This window comes from Ovis aries, chromosome 15, assembly GCF_016772045.2.
Source record: "Ovis aries strain OAR_USU_Benz2616 breed Rambouillet chromosome 15, ARS-UI_Ramb_v3.0, whole genome shotgun sequence".
NCBI lineage: Eukaryota > Metazoa > Chordata > Mammalia > Artiodactyla > Bovidae > Ovis > Ovis aries.
This window is the reverse complement of record NC_056068.1, coordinates 50,994,871-51,014,307: the sequence shown is the minus strand read 5'-3', so window position 1 is coordinate 51,014,307 and position 19,437 is coordinate 50,994,871. Positions and strand designations below refer to the sequence as shown.

Here is a 19,437-nt window from a genome sequence, read left to right as displayed (position 1 = left end):
GGGCACGGGCAGTGTAGGGCTCTGGGCAATTGTCTACAGTCGGACTGTTGGTAGTGAGTGTGGGGACTGAAGGCTGTGTGTGTGGTGCGGTCAGGTCGGCCGTGTGGCTGCTAGGCGGGGTGGAAGGTGTGTGTCCCCGGAGGTTGTGTGAGGTGTGCAGTTTGTGGTACGGGTGGGCTGTGGTTAGTAGACCCAGGCCTAGCTGGATGTGTAATGCTGTTAGTTCCTGTGTGGAGGGCCTGAGGGCTTTCCTGAGGTCTGGGCGCTGGGGTCCCTGCCCAGCCTGCCTTGGGTGGGGTGCTGTGAGGGGGAGGAGGGGTTGGGGGGTGGAGAGATACAGGCCCCAGGTCTGAAGCTCTAGGCCTGCCTTCGTCCCCTTTGACTCCCTCCACCATTGGGCCTGCTCTTGAATCTGGAGCACAGCTCTGTGTGGGGCGGCGGCGGAGGAGGGCTTTGAAAATACAGTTGGGAAGGGTCCTCGCTGAGAGGACTCCAGAACTGAGTAGGGAAGGAGTTAGGATCAGCAAGGCCTCCAGATCCAGGCCTAACTCGTTCATACAAATCAGAATGCAAAAGAGACTCACACCCACATGGGCCGCCAAGGGCAGATCCCTCGACCTCCCCGGGTGTCCTTTTGCATCCCCTGTTCCTGCGCCACTGAGCTCTCCCCATCTCTGCATATGCAGGTCCTTTCCCATCCCCGGGCCCTGCACACTGAGTTCCCTTGGCTTAGAAGTGCAGCCTCCTGCTTATCCTTCAAGGCCCAGCTCATAAGTACCCCCTGGAAGCTTCTCTGCCTCTGCCAGATAGACAGTCAAATCTTCTGAAGACCCCTTCTTGGCTCTACAAGTGACCCAGCACCTTACACAGCCTGCATTGAAACAGGATAAAAATCCCAGGCTTGGGACTTTTTTATGGGGACAATTCAGGTGAAGGTGGAAATCTTGTAGGGGCTGGACATGTGGCAGGTATTTAGGAAACCAATTAAGTGGGAGTGTGCTTGTCCTTAGCTGAGGCTCAGGGCTGCCATCCTGCTGGACTGGCAGTGTTGAGGTCCTCAGTCAGGAGTGAGCAGGGATGCTTGAGAGAGATGCTGGGCTGGGACAGAGAAGGGGGCGATGAGATTTAAACTCTGCCCTTGGGGTTGGAATGGTAGTTAAAGGACAGAAGTGTAAAAGCTTTGGCTCCAGCAAGAGGGACTCAGGCTAAACCTGAAGAAGGACTAGTTGGCATGGGTTAGAGACTCCAAACCACCCAATACTTACTCCTGGACTAAGTAAGTGTCCTTGTGAGCCCAGTCAGGTCCTGGGCTCGACTGTGGAGGGCAGGGGGAACAAAAAGGTGCAGGCTCTCAGGCCGGGTTGGAGGTTGGGTAGACCCCCCTCACAAGTGGACAGCCAGGAACCGAGCAGGAGCAGCACTGAGCTGCATGACTCAGCATCTGAGGCTTAGGAGCCCAGGGGGCGGTCAGGGAGGACTTTCTGAAGGAGGCAGCCGAGTCAGCACCCGAAGGTGGGAGGATGTGGTTCATTTGCTCATTGTCAGCAGACCATCTGGGGGGCTTCCATGTGTTAAGCTGGTGCCAAAAATGAAATGGAGGGAGTGGTGGGCCAGCTGAGTCTGGTTGGGGCTTGAGGCACGTCTTGACAACTTGAGCAAGTCACTTCCTCCCTGTGGGTGTTTGTTTCTTCATCTGTAAACAGCAGGGCTGGAGCTGGTCGAAGGATGATCCGAGGAGGTGTACTTGAGGACACTGGGAACCGTGGGACGGGTTTTGAGCAAGAGTGGGACCCAGGTTGGCCCAGCAGCGCTGCTGGAGGGAGCCAGGGTAACAGCAGGAGCAGGGTGGGCTGGTGAGATGTTGAAGCCTGAGCTGGGCCCTTGGGGTGTTGGGGAGGGGAACCCCCAAACTTGTGGCCAGGCTGTCGCAACAGGATGACACTATCCTCTGCTGGTCCCTGCTTCCCTGCAGTGGAGATTCAGTGATGTGTCATAACAGGGGAAGGGCTTAAACCTCCAGACTCCAGACCAGAATTATCATGGAGCAAGTAAGGCAGAATAAGTGAGTGAGAAATATAAGGGGGAGCGGGGGACCAAAAAAACTTCAGGTAATCCAGGTAAATATTTTTCAGCAGTATTTTTTTAAAGATAAAAATTAATGAAAAAAATCCAAGGTAAGCAAAATCCAAAAAAGCAAAGATTTTTTTCTTTGTCTTTTTAGGCCCTAGCATGGTTCAGCAGCGCACTGCTCCAAACTTCTTTTTTCAAAGGGCTGCTTCCTTCAGGAAGCCTTCCCTGACCCCCAGCCTGGTGAGGGCCCTGTGGGCTGTTTTTTGCTGGCTGGGTGGTATCTGATGCCATCAAGCCTGAGATTTCTGAAGGGTGGGTTGAGGTTGGTCTGGCTCATGCTTTCAATGCCTTGAAATGAGGCTGTCCTAGAGGAGTGTCAGTGTGGAGTCCCTGAGTCTGACCTTGGCCTGAAGCCCTTAGTGCAGGAGTAGGAACTTGAGAGAGGCCCTGGAGGGGGCTGGGCCCTTCCCAGGGACAGAGAGGTAGTTTCCTGTTTCCCAGCCCTGGTCATTCCAGTAGCCTGGTTGGGCTGTCATGCATCAATCCATGTTGAATCCTGAGAACAGTGCCTGACCTGCAGCAGCTGCTCAGTTAGAGCTTTGTCGTAAAAGCAGTATGTAGAGTGGTTAAGAGTCTGGAGCTGCACCGTCTGGTAGCAATGTGATGCAAGCCACAAATGCAATTTAAAATTTTCTAGTAGCCACATTAAAAATAAACAGGTGAAATTAATTTTAATACCATAGTTAATCCAAATATCCAAAATGCTATAATTTCATTATGTAATAAAAAGTTACTGAGATATTTCATGTTCTTATTTTTTTTTACTAAGTCTTTAGAATCCAGTGTGTGTTGTATAGAGCACACTTCATTATATGGTTGCATCTGGAGTTTCAGTACCTGTATGTTGCTTCTAGAAGTTATTGTATTACAGGTCTAGACTATATTTAAATTACCCCTTCCCAGCTGTGTGACTTTGGGCAAGTTACTTAACCTCTCTGTGCCTCAGTTGCTTCATCTTAAATTGTGAGGTATGTACCTCATAGGGTTGCTATGAGAATTAAGTTAATAAAAAGTGCTTTAGGTGTCTGGTGTATATTGATAGTAAAGACTATTTGCCGCTGCTATTTAGTTGCTCAGTCGTGTTCAACTGTTTGCAACTCCATGGACTGTAGCCTGCCAGGCTCCTCTGCTGCTAAGTCGCTTCAGTCGTGTCCGACTCTGTGCGACCCCATAGACAGCAGCCCACCAGGCTCCGCCATCCCTGGGATTCTCCAGGCAAGAACACTGGAGTGAGTTGCCATTTCCTTCTCCAGTGCATGAAAGTGAAAAGTGAAAGTGAAGTCGCTCAGTCGTGTCCAACCCTCAGCGACCCCATGGGCTGCAGCCTGCCAGGCTCCTCTTCCATGAGATTAACCAGGCAAGAGTGCTGGAGCAAGTTGCTGTTTGCTTCTCCAGAGAATCTTTCTGACCCAGGGATCAAACCTGCATTTCCTGCTTGGCAGGTGGATTCTTTACCACCGAGCCACCTAGGAAACCCAAAGACTACATTGTCTTATTAAATTCTTTTTTTAAAAAAACATCATTTGAGTAGTACTACCGTTTTTTGGGTTTTTTTTCCCCAACCCTTTATGAAGTACCAATTACTTAAGATTTATTTTAAAATACTCACTTTTGAAACCTGTACCCCCTAAAGTCACCCTGCAGAGACCAGCAGTTTGCGGTTGACCCTGCGCGAGTGGCAGGAAGCGTGGCTCGGCCCAAGACCTGCCCCTTCCACCCACCCACCTGAGCAGAGCCCCGGCTTCCTGGCCTTGCTGGTGGCCTGTGCTTTGGGATGGCCACTCCTTTCTCCTGCCTGGAAACACCTTCTTTTGGTCCCCATGCACATTTAGGAGCAGGGCCCCTGGGTCTCGTGGCCCTGCCTCACCCCTCCACCAGCCTGCCCACCGCCGCCCCGGCTCCCAGGCTTCGAGCCTTGTCTCCTTGGATCTCCCCAGGGTCCTCTTCTCTTTCTGGCAGACTCTGCATTGTGGGGACCCTGCCTCAGTCGTGGAGCTACATCTGCCACTCCTGTGTCTTCCTGGGGGCAGTCCAGCTTCCTGGCCAGGCCGCTGGTCCTGGGGGAGGGCCGGAGAACAGGGGTCCCAGCTCCCCTCTTCCATGGTGTGGTCTCCACCTCCAGGCAGCCTGTTGGGTCTGCCTCTCACCCCTTTGTCAGTCAGCCCCGTGGGAAGGCCCTCCTCCCTTTAACCATCTCCTGCTGCTCCCTGGGCCCTCCCCTCTCTTCCTCGGTCCTCTTCCCCTTCTCACTTTCTTGCTTCTCTTTTCTTTTCCCCATCTTTCCCCCGACCCCTTCCCCTTTCCTTTTCTTCTTCCTGGCATCCAGCCATTCACAGTGACCTAGCCTCTTAGACTTTCTCGTTTACCCTTGTCCTTGCAGCTTCCACCTCAGGCCAAGATGAGGAGCCATTCAGAGTAGCTGCCGCCTCTGGGGGACCCCGGCATCCTGGGCAGCCCCACCGGTGAGTCAGGGGGAAGTGGGGAGCTGGGCTGGGTGTTGTAGGCTAAGCCTCCACCAAGGCCTCATGAAGGTGAGACCCAGCGTCCTTTTTTCATTTATTTATGTATTTTTGGCTGCATTGGGTCTTCGTTGCTACACATGGGCCTTCGCTCCTTGTGGAGAGTGGGCACTCTCTCCAGTTGGCTTGTGTGGGCTTCTTGTTGCAGAGGACGGGTTCTGGTGTGTGGGCTTCGGTAGCTGCGGGCTGTGGGCTCTCGAGCACAGGCTCAGTAGTTGTGCTGCATGGCCTTAGTTGCCCCATGGCACGGAGGATCTTCCTGGACCAGGGATCGAACTGGTGTCCCCTGCTTGGCGAGGCATTGGACCATTGGACCACTGGGGAAGCCCCTGTTTTCCGTTTTGAAAAACTGAGGTTAAGAGGCAGAGAGAGAGGGTGAAGCCAGAGATCTTGCGAAGAACTTCCCAGGAGAGCTTTGAAGGATGGAGTCAAGCAGGGATCAGTGAGGCAGGTGGGGTGTGTACCTGATTACTTGATTTCCTTCCGTGCCTGGTGCATTATGGTCTTATTCTTACTTCCAGATGATCCTGTTATCGTCCAAGTTGTAATTTGTTGGAAAATGGTATGAAATTAAAAAGATAAAGAGGATACAGTGAAAGGTAGCCCTCCCTTTCTTGTCCTCCCGGCGGGGAGTCTCCTCCTCAACAGCAGTGTCTTGTATACTATCCGAGTGTTTTGTGTCTATGCATGCGTGTATGTATGCATATATATTTTCTTTTTCTTTACCCTAGATTTTTGCATAATAAAACATTGTTCTGCACCTTGCTTTTCCATCCAACGATAGATCTTTAATATCCATGAATATGAGCTTTATTTTTTTGGCCGTATCTTACTTTTTGGCTGTGCCTCGAGGCGTAGGGAAACCTTAGTTCCCTGACCGGGGATTGAACCTGCATCCCTTGCATGGAAAGCACAGAGTCTTAACCACTGGACTGCCAGGGAATTCCCTGAATATGAACTTCAGAATCTGCCTGTGGGTAATTTTAACTGGGATTGTGTTAGCATTAGCTTAACCTGGGAAGAACTGCTGTCTTTATAATGTTGAGAGCTCCTTATCAAAGAACATCAAATGTATTTCTGTTTGTTTGTGTCTTCCTTTGGGACCCTCAGGAGCCTTTTAGAAAAATTCACATAGTTCAAAATTTGAGTAATAGAAAAACATGTAAAGTGAAAAGTTTACCGCCACTTGGAGCCGGGTTTCCAGGGAAGCTGATGGGGCCCAGGGAGGGCCCGGGCAGTGTGTGCATGTGGTGATGTTTTTTGGTAAATTTTTAACAAACCCTCCCATCCCCCTTAGCCCTCAGCATTCCTCCTTAGAGGCAACCAGCATTGCCTGTATCCTCTGTATCATTTTAGACATCTGCATTTAGATCATCACACACTGATCTATCCTCTCCTTTTGTTTTTATTGTGTTTTTTTCATGTGAAAGGCAGCATGTTCGGTATGGTGTTTTGAACCTTTCTTTAGTCGGTTGATACATATCGGAGGTCATCCTTAGCAGCATGTAGCGTTCCCTCCTTCTTTATGGAGTTTCTTCACTTTTCTTTAGTCATTTAGCAGCTCCTTAGGAGGTCACCCCACACTGATATGTAAGGAGTCTCCTCATTTCCTATGGCTCAGCATTCTCCTGTGTGATTACACGGTAATTTAGTTAACTATTCTCCAGTCTATGCGTGTTTTGATTACTTCATACCTTTTGTCGTTGTACACAGTGCGGTAGCCAGTACCCTACGTACGTCCTTTTGGACATGCACCAGGAAGACTGCAAGGGAACTAGCCACGGGCGGCTGGGTCAGAAGGCCCAGAGCATTGAGGTTTTCACAGCCTGGTGGTGTTGCCCTTCCCAGAGGCACTGCCCCATCCTGGGAGGGGAGTGCCTCACCTTGTCACCACTCGCTGTAAGGAGGGGAAGTTCCATGTTCCATTTCTTGTGTTTAGAACCATGTATACTTTTCTTTCTGTCAGTTCACCTTCTTTGCCCATTTATCTATCAGATTATTGGTCTGTTTCTTATTTCTAGGTGTTTTTAACTGCCTAGGAAAATTAGCCTGTGCTTGGGGTAGGAGTGATACCCCCTAGTTTGTCATTTATCCCTTGGCCTTGCTTATGATGTCTTTTTTTTTTTTTTTAATTGTACAGGAATGTTTTGTCTACAGTTGAATATTTTAGTCTTTTCTTTATCCTTCTGGATTTGTATCATTTCCAAAAGGCCTTTGCCTCTCTGAGACAAAGATTTTTCATATCCTTTCATGATTTACTGTAACTTATCCTGTGTAAGGTGTAGGGGTCCAGCTTTGTAGCTCACTACACAGTTTTGCTAACAATTTAATAATGCATCTTTTCCCTCCTAGTTTGAGATGTTACTTTTGTTGTAGTACTAAATTCTTAAATGTATTTGGGTCTTTCTTTTAAAATTTTTATTAGTTATTTATTTGACTGCCTAAGGGATCTTTAGTTGTGGTATTTAGGATCTAGTTCCCTGACCAGGCATTGAACCGCACCCCCTGCTTTGGAAGGTGAAATCTTAACCCCTGGACCAACAGGGAAGTCCCTAACCTGTGCTGTTTTATTGATTAGTTTATATGTTTTAATATGTGGTGAGGCTGATTCTCACTCTACCCTTCCTTTGCCCACTCCTTCACTTCCAGAATTTTCCTGCTTTTCCTGCTTGTTTGTTTTTCCACATGAACTTTTAATCAGCTTGTCTAGCCACCGCCACCCATCCCTCCAAGAAGTTCTATGTGTATGTTTAGTAGGATAGCACATATTTATAAATTAACTTAGGGTTAATATCTGTATGATGCTCTCTATCCAGGAACATGTCTGTCTATCCAGAACTTCTTTTTGCCCCTTAATACCACATTTTTCTCCCTATAGATTCTATGCATTTCTTATTAAGTTTATTCTTGGTGGTTTTTATTTTGTGATGCTGTTGTAAATGAGGTCTTTCATCCTGGTTTCTACTTCGTTATTGCTTATAAATATTGATTCTATTAATTTTGAACCTAGCTATCTTACTAAATTCTTTTACTGTTTGTAATACTTTCTCAGCTGAACTTTTCGGGTTTTCCAATTCAGAACTCATATTTAAGTAATGGATTAACTCTTCCTTCCCAGTTTTTTATACCAATGGTGTATTTTTGTTGAACTTTTAGAGTAGTATGAATAAGAATAATGATGGAAGTTTTTCTCTTATTTTTCTGTTAAGCAAAGTGCTGGTTTTATTTTAAGAAAGTATCGATCTGTTTCTGTTTTACTAAAATTTTTGTTTAAGTGTACTGGATATTGAGTTTTATCATATGCCTCTTTAGTATCTATGGAGATGAGCAGTAAGCATTTTCTTTTGATCTGTTAATCACTGCTTGGCATCATCTGTTCCTTGACTCTTGCCAGGTCAGGAGTTCTTGAGTATCGTTAGGGGACCTCAGTCCCCATTGCCCAGTACAAGGCTGTTTTGAAAGAACAAATGAAAGAATGGCTTATCCTATCCATTCCCATCTTTCCCTCCTCAGTGGTGGGAAGGGCTTACTCACCCACAGGCCCAGGACATCAGACTGTGTGGTGCTGTGTTGACGCACCTCCTGGAGTAATCTGCTTCCTTCAGGAGCATGGAGGTGGGGGTAAGGCTCACCCCACAGACTGGGCCTATAAAGGGACCAGCAGTGGTATCCCTCAATCCCACCTATACTTGCTAATATCCCTCGGGCCTGGGCCTCTGCTGAAAACTGGTGCTTGAGAAGGAACTGTGTCCTTGCCTGGGTCTTGCAGAACGTGGGAGGGGCAGGGATGCAGACACAGCCATAGCAGTGGCCAAGGCCGTGGATGGGGATTAAGACAGCACCAACTCTGAAGGTCCTGGAGGACTTCCTGGAGGAGCTGGATGCTAGGAGGCCACAGAGGTGGGGTGGGGGAGGAGGTGGCAGGTTTCAGGCAGTAGGAGAAGCCTGTGTGTTCAGAGCCCAGGCAGTACCTCGCCTTGCCTGGCACATGGGATGCAGGGGAGAAAGCTCAAACACAGAGCTTACCCTATGGCATGGAAAAGCCACAGAGAATTGTTGATTGGAGACCTGTACCTGGACAGCTTGCCTCTGACCTGTGCCCGTGTGTCTATTCCAGGTCTGGACAGGAGCCCTGCTGGCTGGCCTCTGCTGGAAGGAACCATGGCGGAGGCCGGGGACGGGGCGCTCTCGGTGGCCGAGTGGCTGCGAGCGCTACACCTGGAGCAGTACACGAGGCTCTTCGAGCAGCACGGCCTGGTGTGGGCCACAGACTGCCAAGGCCTCAGTGACACCCGCCTGGTGGACATGGGCATGGTGCTCCCTGGCCACCGCCGCCGCATCCTGGCTGGCCTGCTCCGTGCCCACACACCCCCAGCCCCTGCACCCCGCCTGGCCCCACGGCCCGTGCCCATGAAGCGTCATGTCTTCCGCTCACCACCCACGCCCACCACTCCCCCGGAGCCACTGCCTGCGGCTGGAGAGGACGAGGGGCTGCCTACCGCCCCACCCATCCCGCCCCGGAAGAGCTGCCTTCCGCCCACCTGCTTCTCCGCCCCATCCACAGCGGCCCCGGACCCTGTGGTGCCCCCGCTGCCCGCCAAGCGGCATTTGACAGAGCTCAGCCTTCCGCCCGTGCCCCCCCGCACCGGGCCCCCCCGCCCACTGGTGAGGTGAGTGGATGCGTGCAGGGTGGGAGGGACATGGGCAGAGAATCTAGAGGGTCAGCATGGGGAGAGGGCAGGAGGGAGGGTTGCGGCTTTTGACACTGGGGTAAGAAAGGCACCTTGGTGGCGGGAACAACATGTGCAAAGCTCAGAGGTAGAAAGTGCAGTCCTCAGGTGCTCTGAGCAGACAGTGCAGTATGAGTGACGGTGAGGCTTGTGGATGGCACTGGTGGGACATGCCGTGAAGGCCAGGTGGGGAGCCGGGAGAGTTTTCAGCGGAGCAATCAGTTGAAAACTGAGTACGAAAGAATGACCCTGGCTGCTGGTAACGTTGATGGAGGAGGAGGCTGGGAGACCAGTGAGAGGGCACAGGGCCACCTGTGAGGCCCCCACTAAGGCTGTGCGCATGAGACTGGAGAGGAATGGGCAGACTGGAGTGAGAGCTTGACCCCAGAGTGGACAGGACTTGGGGCTGGGCCGGGCATGAGCAGAGAGGGCACGAGGAAGTACATGGCATCCAGCTTTCCATCTTGATGGTGCCGTCCTTGATCTGTGATCTGAGCACAGAGGGGAGTTTGGGAGGAGGTTGGGTTCATTTTGGGGCCTGGTGAATATGAGTTATTGGGAAACCAGCACCTGTGTCTGCAGTCGGGAGGTAACATTTGGAGGAAATGGGGAGTCTGGAATGAAGAAATTGTCCTGGAGGTTGCAGCAACTGCCCCGGGCTTGGTGCTGGGGCTCTTGTCTTCCCCTTTCACATGGCTCCTGCCAAAGGTCAGTTCTCAGGCCACATCCTGCTCACCCTCCCTCCTCCCCAGAACCATTTTCCCCGCTCTTAGGTCCTGGTACTCCTGTTTCCTTTCTTTCTTTTTCAGTATGTTTTTATTTTGGTGCGGGGGCACCGCTCCATATGGCATGTGAGATCTTAGTTCCCTGACCAGGGATTGAACCCACGCTTTCTGCATTGGGAGCATGGAGTCTAAATCACTGGGCCACCAGGGAAGTCCCCTTCTTGTTTTCCTGAGTTTCCGCCTACTTCTGTGGACATTGCATTTAATCTCCTTTACAAGTATCCTCCCTTCCTGCGACTTGCTGGGGTGCCCAGTTTAGGGGAGATCCTCAGGTGTGGCTGTGTATGTAATGAAGGGTATAATGGGGCTTTATTGTAGCACTTGGGCCAAGTCAGCCTAATCTGGGAAGGCTTCTTAGAGGAGGAAGGGATGTGTAGAGAAAGATCCCCTGGTCTCTGTTATTGTTGGGCACTGTGCTGGGTGCTTTACTTACATAACCTCGTTCGATCCCTGCGCAGTTCCTCTGGGGCATTTGTGTCCTATTTCAAGCAGAGAAACTAAGGCTCAGAGAAGAGAGGGGAACACTGGCTAGATCCATGCCAAGTACATGCTGAGGGAGCCCCTCTGGGGAGGACCTGGGAGGTTTTCCCCCTTCGAGAGGGGCATTAAAGGGCCTTCTGAGGCCAAGCCAGGGCTGTGGTGTTTTGAGGTTTGATTGGTAAGAGCACAAAAAGAGTTCATTGTGCCTTTCATAGGCTCACACGCTGGGAGAGGTAATGGGATCCCCTGGGAGCTTGGCTCGGAGAAGGCAGTGGCACCCCACTCCAGTACTCTTGCCTGGAAAATCCCATGGACGGAGGACCCTGGTGGGCTGCAGTCCATGGGGTCGCAAACAGTCGGACACGACTGAGCGACTTCACTTTCACATTTCACTTTCATGCATTGGAGAAGGAAATGGCAACCCACTCCAGTGTTCTTGCCTGGAGAATCCCAGGGACGGCTCAGTCTGTGGGGTTGCACAGAGTCCGACTTAGCAGCAGTAGCAGTCGCAGGAGCTTGGCTTAGAGGCCAGATTGGAGTTTCCTGGTGCCACTGCACCCTCTAGTGGCCACCCTTCTGCATGCAGAAGTAATTTTTATTTCCTTTAACTACATCTTTAGAATGGGATGTGTGTGTATGTGTGTTCATGCACACCTGTCTGTGAGGGCTGGGAATAGGTGAACAAGGGCAGGAGGCAGGGCCCTGTCCATAGAACGTTCACGAAGGCTGAGGAGGCAAAAACCCTAGCCAAGAAGTGTATGCCTGGGTTCCTGCTTAGAAGGCGAGCTACCTGAGCAGGTCCAGCTGGATGCATGATTCTGACTAGGAAAAGCTGCTCCTTTGGGCCTGTCTCCCCAGCAGGTATCCTCCTTGGCTCTCCATGGCCCTCCTGAATTCAGGAGACTTTCTGGGTAGAGCAAGGGTCCTGTCTTTGCCCTAGGATGCGAGGCCCCACTCTCAGATCCTCATTCTGAACTTAGCCAACCTCTGTGGGAAGCCAGATTCCCATGGTCAGGAATCTGGCCCCTTGTAGCTAGAGAACCTAAAATTCATTCCAGGCTGAGAGACTTCGTAGGCAATTATTCCTTGCAATGTGGGGCTATTCCTTGCGGTAGAATGGCAGGTGAGCTGCCAAGCCTGGCTTCTGTATCCTGGGGTCTTTGACACTTGGAATTGTGGGCATCTGCAGTCCTAGCCTCCTGGGCTTCCAGGGTGTGCAAAGTTATTACAGTCCAGAGATAGAAAAACTCTAAGGGCAGAGAGAGCCTCATATGTGGTTAACAGACAAGGGCTGGGCCACGTGTGGATAACAGATAAAGGCTGGGCAGGTTTTGGACCCTGACTGGCTTCCCCTCACAACCCCTTTCTGTGACCCCAGGCTCTGTGGTACACAGTGGAAGACGGCCCAGCCTGGCCGGCCCCTGCCTCCCTTGCAGGAGTCCCCACTTCCTGATCTGGCCTTCCTGTCCTTGCTTGTACCCTCTAGTGACGTAGGTCTTACTCTCTCAATCTTAGGGCCTCTTACACCAGATCATGAGGTGACTGAGGGAGCGTTTTTCCCTGGCTCCGGTCCATCACTGGGCTTCCCAGTGAAATTTGTGATTGATTACTGTGTGTGCATGTGTGTACTTAGGAGGGAGTAACTCCACGTGAGGGCATGGCTGGCCAGTTTGTCTGTGTGCGCCTATAGGTGTGCATCTAGCCAGGTGGTAGCATGTCTGTGTATTTCTGCAACCGCACATGTTCTAAGGGAGGCAACGTGTAATAATTATGTGTATACACAGGTGGGGATTTATACGATTTCAGTGGTTACGTGCTATAGTGTGTATACAAATTTATCACGGCCTGTATGCACACATACATGGGCCCAAGTGTTCTGTACTGTGGGGGCTCCAAGAACATGAGTGTATTTGTGAGTGCGTGTGTTGTGGGTAGTGAGTTGTTTTTTGTGTACGGTCAGGTGTGAGCCAGTGTGTACTTGTGCTGTGTTTGCAAGTGCTGCCAAGAGGCCGAGCCCCCTACAATGTCAGCTCCATTAGGGGCTCAGATCCTTTTCAGTTTCATTTACTGCCACGTACCCAACATTTGAAACAATGCCAGGTGCCTGACAGGTACTCAGAAAATGTTTGTTGTGTGAGTAAATAGATGAGACCTTCATGAGCTTCTGTACCACCAGGCGCTGAGCTTGTGTGCTGCCCACACTGACTCAGCACCCTGTGAGTGCCCTCCGCACACACTGGACCCTGGACAGTAGGGTTACAGGATACCCCAAATCCCTTCCCACTCCCCGACCTCTGTCACCCCAGGCATCTTGGAAAGGGAGAGACCTTTAGGGGAGGCAGGCAGAAAATGAGCAAGAATGGCATCTTTTCCCCTCTGCCCCAGCTGGATCAGAACTCTCAGAAGCAGGTTCACTATTTGCCTGGCCTAGGAGGACCCTGTTTTGCCCCCAAAGGGTCTGCACCCCCACCATCACCTAAGCCTGTAATAGGTAACTAACTGACAAGTCCAGAGACACTGAGAAACTTGTTCAAAGTCACACAACCCAGTATAGGAGAAGGCAGTGTTCAAACCCTATCTGTTGGCCTGGGACTGTCTACTCAGCTTCAGGTGTCATAGATGTGAACCGTCTGAGCCCGCTTCCCTGACCGTGGCAGCGAGGTCATTTCTGACCCAGGGTCACTCTGCAGAGCCTCCCCTAGCCTGCTCTGGGCCTCCGTGTCCTACTCCGATACTTGGATGTCTGGAGAAACCTGGAGAAGAGGGAAAATTTGCCCATAGTGGGCAGCAGCCAGCTGGAGTCACATCGCAAGGCCTCCCACCTGTGCCCTCGACCCTCTGCAGCCCAGCCAATCCCTGGGCTTCCTGGAGACTGATCACTTGTTGCTAGGGCAGAACTTGCTCTCTTCAGAGAGCCTCTTTCCTAGCTTCTCTGGGCCTTGTGTGAGTGGGGAGGGGCCAGCCAGAGTATCCACTCTGGAAGGCCCTGCTTGATGTCACTGGAGTAGTTTGTCCACCCACTTCAGCTTAGAGGGGGAGCCAGCCTGGGGGCGGGAAGGAAGTGTCTGCCCCAGGGGATTCTGGGTGACTTTTCTCTGTCTCAGTCGAGTTTTCAGGAAGTGTGTGTGTTGGCCAGGGCTGCAGGGGGCGGGCGGAGGCGGAGAGCAGGAAGCTAGCGGAGACCAAAGCTGGATTCAGACACAGACACGCACGTACACGTACACGTACACATACACACACTCACGCTCCCAGACAGACTCACAGTCACACACAGAAACACACATTCCAACAAGTGATCACAAACACTCTGACACAAATCACGGGAGTGCAGAGCCATACCTGGAACCAGACGTGGCCTCAGGCACACCCAGGGAGTGGGGCCAGGCTGTCTGCGAGACCAGCCTGGGTCGGACACAGGCTGGACAGTCAGGTACCCAGCGCACACTGGGCCCAGCTGGCCAGAACCACGGGAGCTCTTGGGCCCTGGATCGAGAGGGCGTCTGAGGGTGAGCAAGGGGCCACCGTGGGCTGGGCTGTCGGCTGAGGGAAGGGGGCAGTCTCTTCCTACGGGCCTGGGAGGGCAGGAATCCCAGACTGTCTGTCTGTCTGTCTGTCACCTCTCCCCAGGTTAGGTTTTCTGTGCTGCTCTCCTCCCCCTCCCTTTTCTACTCTCAGACTTCCCTCTCTTCTTTCACTTTCTTTACATTTTCTGTTTTTCTCCTGCCCTTTCCTTTTCTCCCCTCTCTCTTCCCCACTTCTGCCCTGGGCTTTCCGCAGCTCCATCTCCCCGTAAGTGTCTCTCTTGGGTTCATTGGGAGCCTCTGGGGCCTGTCTTCTGGGCTGCCTGGACTGCTCCTGTGTGGGGCCTCTGCCCTAAAGCGATCTGGTGCTGATCTCACTTCTGGCTCCCTGCACCCCTCCTGAGGATTCCCTTCGGAGGCTTAGGTGACTTACCTCAGGGTCAAGTTCAAGGGTGCTGTAGCTCTGGAAGCTCACCTATCCAAGCCCTCTTGCCCTCCCCTCTTCCAGGCAACAGGGAGACCTGCCAAGGGCTGACCCTTAGCTGGTGTCTTCCTACCCCTTCTTCCAGGCCTGCTGGTATGGTGGGTGTGCCTTTGTTATTGGGGGGATCTCCCCAGTTGCTGTAACCCCTAATGAACTCAGTAACCCTGTACTTGGGCCACTAGGGGCTAAGAGATTCCTCTAGGCAGATTCTGTCTGTGTGGCTGGCCCACCCCTGCACCCTTGGCTTATCTTTCCACAGGGCCCAGCAAATACCTGCACCTTCTCCTCTGGCCAGGCCAGCCCAGGGATGGGGGAGAGGGGCTAGTACAGTCATGTGCTCCCTGAGGAGTGAACTTCCTCCCCCAACTGCCTTCACAGACCAGCACTGGGTCAGGCCTAGGAGGCGTGAAGAGCTGCCACAGGAGACCTAGGCCTCAGCCCTTTGCTGCCCACGACAGCAGGGCGCCCAACTGTGAGCTTAGAGGAGGGAGCAGTTGGGTGGACTTCCTGAAGGAGGAGGTGTATCTTGAGCACAGGAGAGTTGATGATCTGGGTCATCATGAGGATTAAATGAAAAAAAGAGACTTCCATGAGAATGCCTGGCATAAAGGGGATACTTAAGCCAGTGGTAGTTACATTGTTCCAAGGGCATGTGAAAAGAGCTGGGTGAAACATTGGTTTTAAAGGTGGGTGCCAGGTCAGTTGGGCACTGCTCTACGGAGGGATGGAGAGCTGCTGACCTCCAGTATTCAGTATGTGAGTGGGGTGATGGTCATTCATTCACTCAAAACGCAGTCACCAAAGCCCCCTCTGTGTTGGGTGATGCTGTGGCATGGAGAGGGCTTGGCCTGAGAGGATTCACAGCTTATGCAAAAGCTGAGAGGCGTCCAGCAGACATCATGTCTAAGGAGTGATACCCTGGGAAGGGCTTTCTCTGCTGTGGCTTGGGCAGAAGTAAATAGAACAGAACCCGGAAAGTGCTAGAGGAGCTGAGCTTTGGGCCTCATGATGGAGAAGGAAGGATAAGGGCAGCCATGGAGGAAGAAAGAAGCATAGGGCTGAGGCGTGGGCCCCAAGGAGGACAAGGAAGTGGGGAGTTGGGAAAGGCTGCCCTCGTGGGTAGAGGAGGTCAGGAGAGGAGGCCGATGTGTCCAAACCGTGGTCTGACCCCACCTCTTGGCCCTGCTGGTGCAAGTCCAGGGGCTGGTTTGGGCTGGGTCCCTCCAAGGCCTGTGTGACCCTTTAGGGAGAAGATCCTGACTCAGGATGGAGTGTAGACCTGGGTCCTTGGTCCTCTGAGGTCAGTACAGTGAAGCAGACAATGAAAGATACAACTATACTGAGTGCTCAGAAGCCTGAAGGCTAGAGAAGTGTCAAAGAGACCACAACCCAGCCAGGGGTACGAAGGGAGGCACAAAGTGGAGAAGAAGGATGTATGACTTGCACCTTTGGAAGGAAAAGTAGGAGGTGGCTGGGCAGGGAGCTATGTTCCTGGTGGAAGGAACAGTATGGACAAAAGCCTGCAAGTCCGCATTTATGGAAAGCAGCTCAGCTCAGGATGGCTGGAGTGTGAGTGGGGGATGAGTTCCAGGCCAACTTGAGATATTCAGACTGCCCCGTCCTGCATCCCGGCCCCTCTGCCTGTGGGGTGACTGAGATCCAGGGGCCACCCTGGAGGAGGGGCCATGAAGCAGGTTCCTGGTTCAGCCTGTGCAGCCTGGGCCTCCTGCAGAGTGGCCCTGCGGCCTCACCCAGCCACAGCCAGGGTGAGAAAATTGTGTTGACGACTTGTGACCGTGGCTCTCTACTGGTTGTCAGCGAGCCAGGAAGCAGATCAGAGGGGAACTTGAGGCTTAGAGGTGAAGTGATATGCTTTGGAAGGACACAGACCAATCAGTGGTTCAGCTGGATTGGAGGTCCAGGGCTGCCTGGCTGCCAAGCTGTGTCTCTTACCTACAGTGACGACATGTCTCATTTCACCCAGGATCTGTGCCCTGACACAGTTGTTAATAGTGCCTCTTTTGGGACTTCCTGGTGGTCCAGTGGGTGAGATTCTACACTTGTTCACAATGCAGGGGGCATGGGTTTGATCCCTGGTCAGGGAACTAAGATCCCACATGGTGCAAAAAAAAAAAAAAAAAGTGCCTCTTTTAACTCTTGGAAATGTTATCGTTTATGTGATTAATTACATGGTCACCCTACTCCTCTGTTCTTACCCATTCTGGCTTGGGACCCTCACATGTCCCCTAATCTATAGATATGTAAGGTTGTCTGTGTGTATTTGCTGTAACCCAGTAAAACAAACCTCCTTAGGCTAAGGGCCCAGGCTGGGGTGCCCCCTGCCCTAGAGTGCCTAGCCTTGCTTTGGGCATAAGGTGGAGAGCAGATGGGTCCATATGCCACTTAGATAGAGAAGAAAGGGGCTGAAGGAGCAGAGGGGTCAGGAATGGGGCAGGCGGAGAGCAGCTTTGCATGGGCGTCGCGGAGGCTGCCCAGAGGAGGCCTATTGAGCCGTGTTCAGAGGTACAGACAGGCTTTCCACAAGCTGAGATGTAGGGAGAGGGCCAGGAGGTGTAGGCAGGAAGAAGTGGTGTGAGCAGGGCTGCTGAGTCCATGCCCAGGCCTGGGACTGATCTTCCGGTCTTGTAGGGCCAGGGGTCAGTGGGAGCACCCCAGCTGGGCTTCAGCTACAGATTGGAGCTGGGGCTGCTCTAAGGGGTGCAGGCACCAAGTGGTCAGGACTCTGGCTAGTTTTTGGGCACTGTGTGGGCACTGCCCCGTCCCCCGGAATTTCCCACATCTGTGCCTTCCTGATACCACTTCTCCTTTCCTGGGCTTGGCCCTGACTCAGCATGGCCCTGGTCCCCCGTGGTAGGCGGGGAGAGGGATCAGCTAGGAGGCTTCCTGGAAGAGATGTCTAGAATGAGATTGGGAGGCCCATGGGGTCCCCTTGCTCCGCTTTCTTGGCATATAACCCTTTTCCTGCAAAGACTTTGCTGGGAAAGGAGCCCTTAGCATCTGTTCCTGTCTCCCTTATCACTATGGTAACAGGGCCATCAGAAATGTGATCACATTTCCTTTTGGATGGAACATCAACTCAGAGCTGTCTGGATCCTGAGTTGTAGCCAGTGTGAGGAGGCGGATCTCAGAGAAGCCCTGGGATCCCGGCTATGGCCTCATTTGCCCCTGATGGTTGAGTTTGCAGCTGTGGTGCTGTACTTCCTGGGTGAACATCCTAGTTGTGGGACCAAGAACAAATTACTTCCTGTCTCCATGTCTCAATTTCCTCATCTGTAAAGTGGGGATAGCAAGAAGCCCTGCCTTAGGGAACCCTTGTGATGAGTAAATGAGTGAATTCACTTAAAGCTCCTGGGAAAGTATACATACACACATACATACTTAATAAAAATTAAGTAATCCAGGTCTTCATTTATTAATCCCTGCTGAGTGCTGGGCATACAGTAGTGAAGAAGGAGGGTATGGCACTTGTCTTAGGGAACCCACGTGCTGGGGAGCCAGGCCTCAGGAAGGGCAGGTCCCTCACAGATGATCAGGACGGTGGTGGGGGAGGACTGGGGGCCAGAGATGAGAGGACTGATGCTGCCTGGGTTCTGAGGATGCTCTGTTGCCATCAGCTTTGCTTCAGTGCTGGCTCTGAGTCCTGGGGGAGGCAGGGAGCCAGGCCGACACAGCCCTGCTTGGCATTGGAAGGGCAGAGGCTGTCCCCCCTGCTCTGAGCACGTCTGGTTGGTCCTGATCCAACATCCTAGAGCTCTGCTCTCAGCTGATCACAGGCTGGGCCTCCAAGGGCCCCTTCCTATTGGAGTCTGGGAGACTATGTGCGATAGTTTGCTTTGGACTTTAGACTTGACCAGCTGGGAGCTGACACCACAGGTCATGCCCTCGGGCCTGCCTTTTATTTGCTTCCCTCTTGACCCTGTTGGCTAACCTGTCCACCTACCTATCCACCCACCCGCCCAGCCAACATGCTCTTGTTGCTATCTCAGCCAGGCCCTGTACTAGGTGGGCTGTGGGGATACAGAGTCAACATCAAGGCTGCCCTTGCCCTAAAGAGATTCAGGGTCATGTTGGGGAGACAGCCTAGTACAGTGCTCATTGTAGGGAGAGTCTTCGCAGGTCCAGCTAAACTCCCACCCTAGGCCCACTTGGCATCAGATTCTCTGAGAAGCATAGAGAGAGGGAAGAGCTGGCCACCAGGACAGCGGTGGGTCTTCCTCTGCTGGAGGGTCCTCCTGGCAGTCACTGCCGCCGTCCACATAGCTGTCTGGGAGCCATTCTCTGTGGTCCTCCAGGGGGCAGCTTGGGGGTGGGGGACAAGACTCACAGTGGACAAGTGTGGGAGCCACCCTGGCTTGGAGACCTCTTGCTCCAAGGAGCCAATATGTCTTCTAACAACCTAGCAGGTGTGGTTTCAGGTCCTTTGCACAGGCTGTGCCCAGTAACAAGCTTCCACACTCTGGGAAGCCCAGAGCTCCAGCTTCTCCCCCAGGTCAAGAGATCACTTACAGTTTCTCCCAGTCCAGGTGCAGTTCCACACTCAAGCCACTCTTGCTAAAGGTAGTGTTGCCTGGGAGCGTGGCTGACATACCACCTTCATCAGGTTTCTAGGGAGAAGGAATTTTGTCCATTCTTTACCTATGGAGAAAAAGAAGATAGAGTTCAGGGTGATGTAGAAGTAGCCACTACGTGTCCTAAGAAGCATCCAGACTGTGGCGTCAGGGTTCAGGTCTGGCTTAGATGCTAGCACAGTACCTGGCACAAAGGAAG

General features: G+C 52.3%; 1 protein-coding gene across 11 annotated transcripts in view; it reads left to right on the top strand.

Annotated features, from left to right (window-relative positions):
* The window catches only part of ARAP1 (ArfGAP with RhoGAP domain, ankyrin repeat and PH domain 1), a 61,891-nt gene that overhangs the window by 12,816 nt on the left and 29,638 nt on the right, over positions 1 to 19,437 (top strand). For 6 of the 11 annotated variants that reach the window (XM_027979499.3, XM_027979498.3, XM_027979497.3 and 3 more), the window contains exons 2-3: positions 4,511 to 4,592; positions 8,767 to 9,319. In XM_027979499.3, the coding sequence (XP_027835300.1) occupies positions 8,811 to 9,319 (509 nt within the window). In that variant the 5' untranslated portion in view covers positions 4,511 to 4,592; positions 8,767 to 8,810. Of the gene's footprint in view, positions 1 to 4,510; positions 4,593 to 8,766; positions 9,320 to 13,750; positions 14,151 to 19,437 lie in introns of those variants that run through there. The other 5 variants (XM_060399993.1, XM_027979502.3, XM_027979501.3 and 2 more) reach the window with 2 other exon arrangements.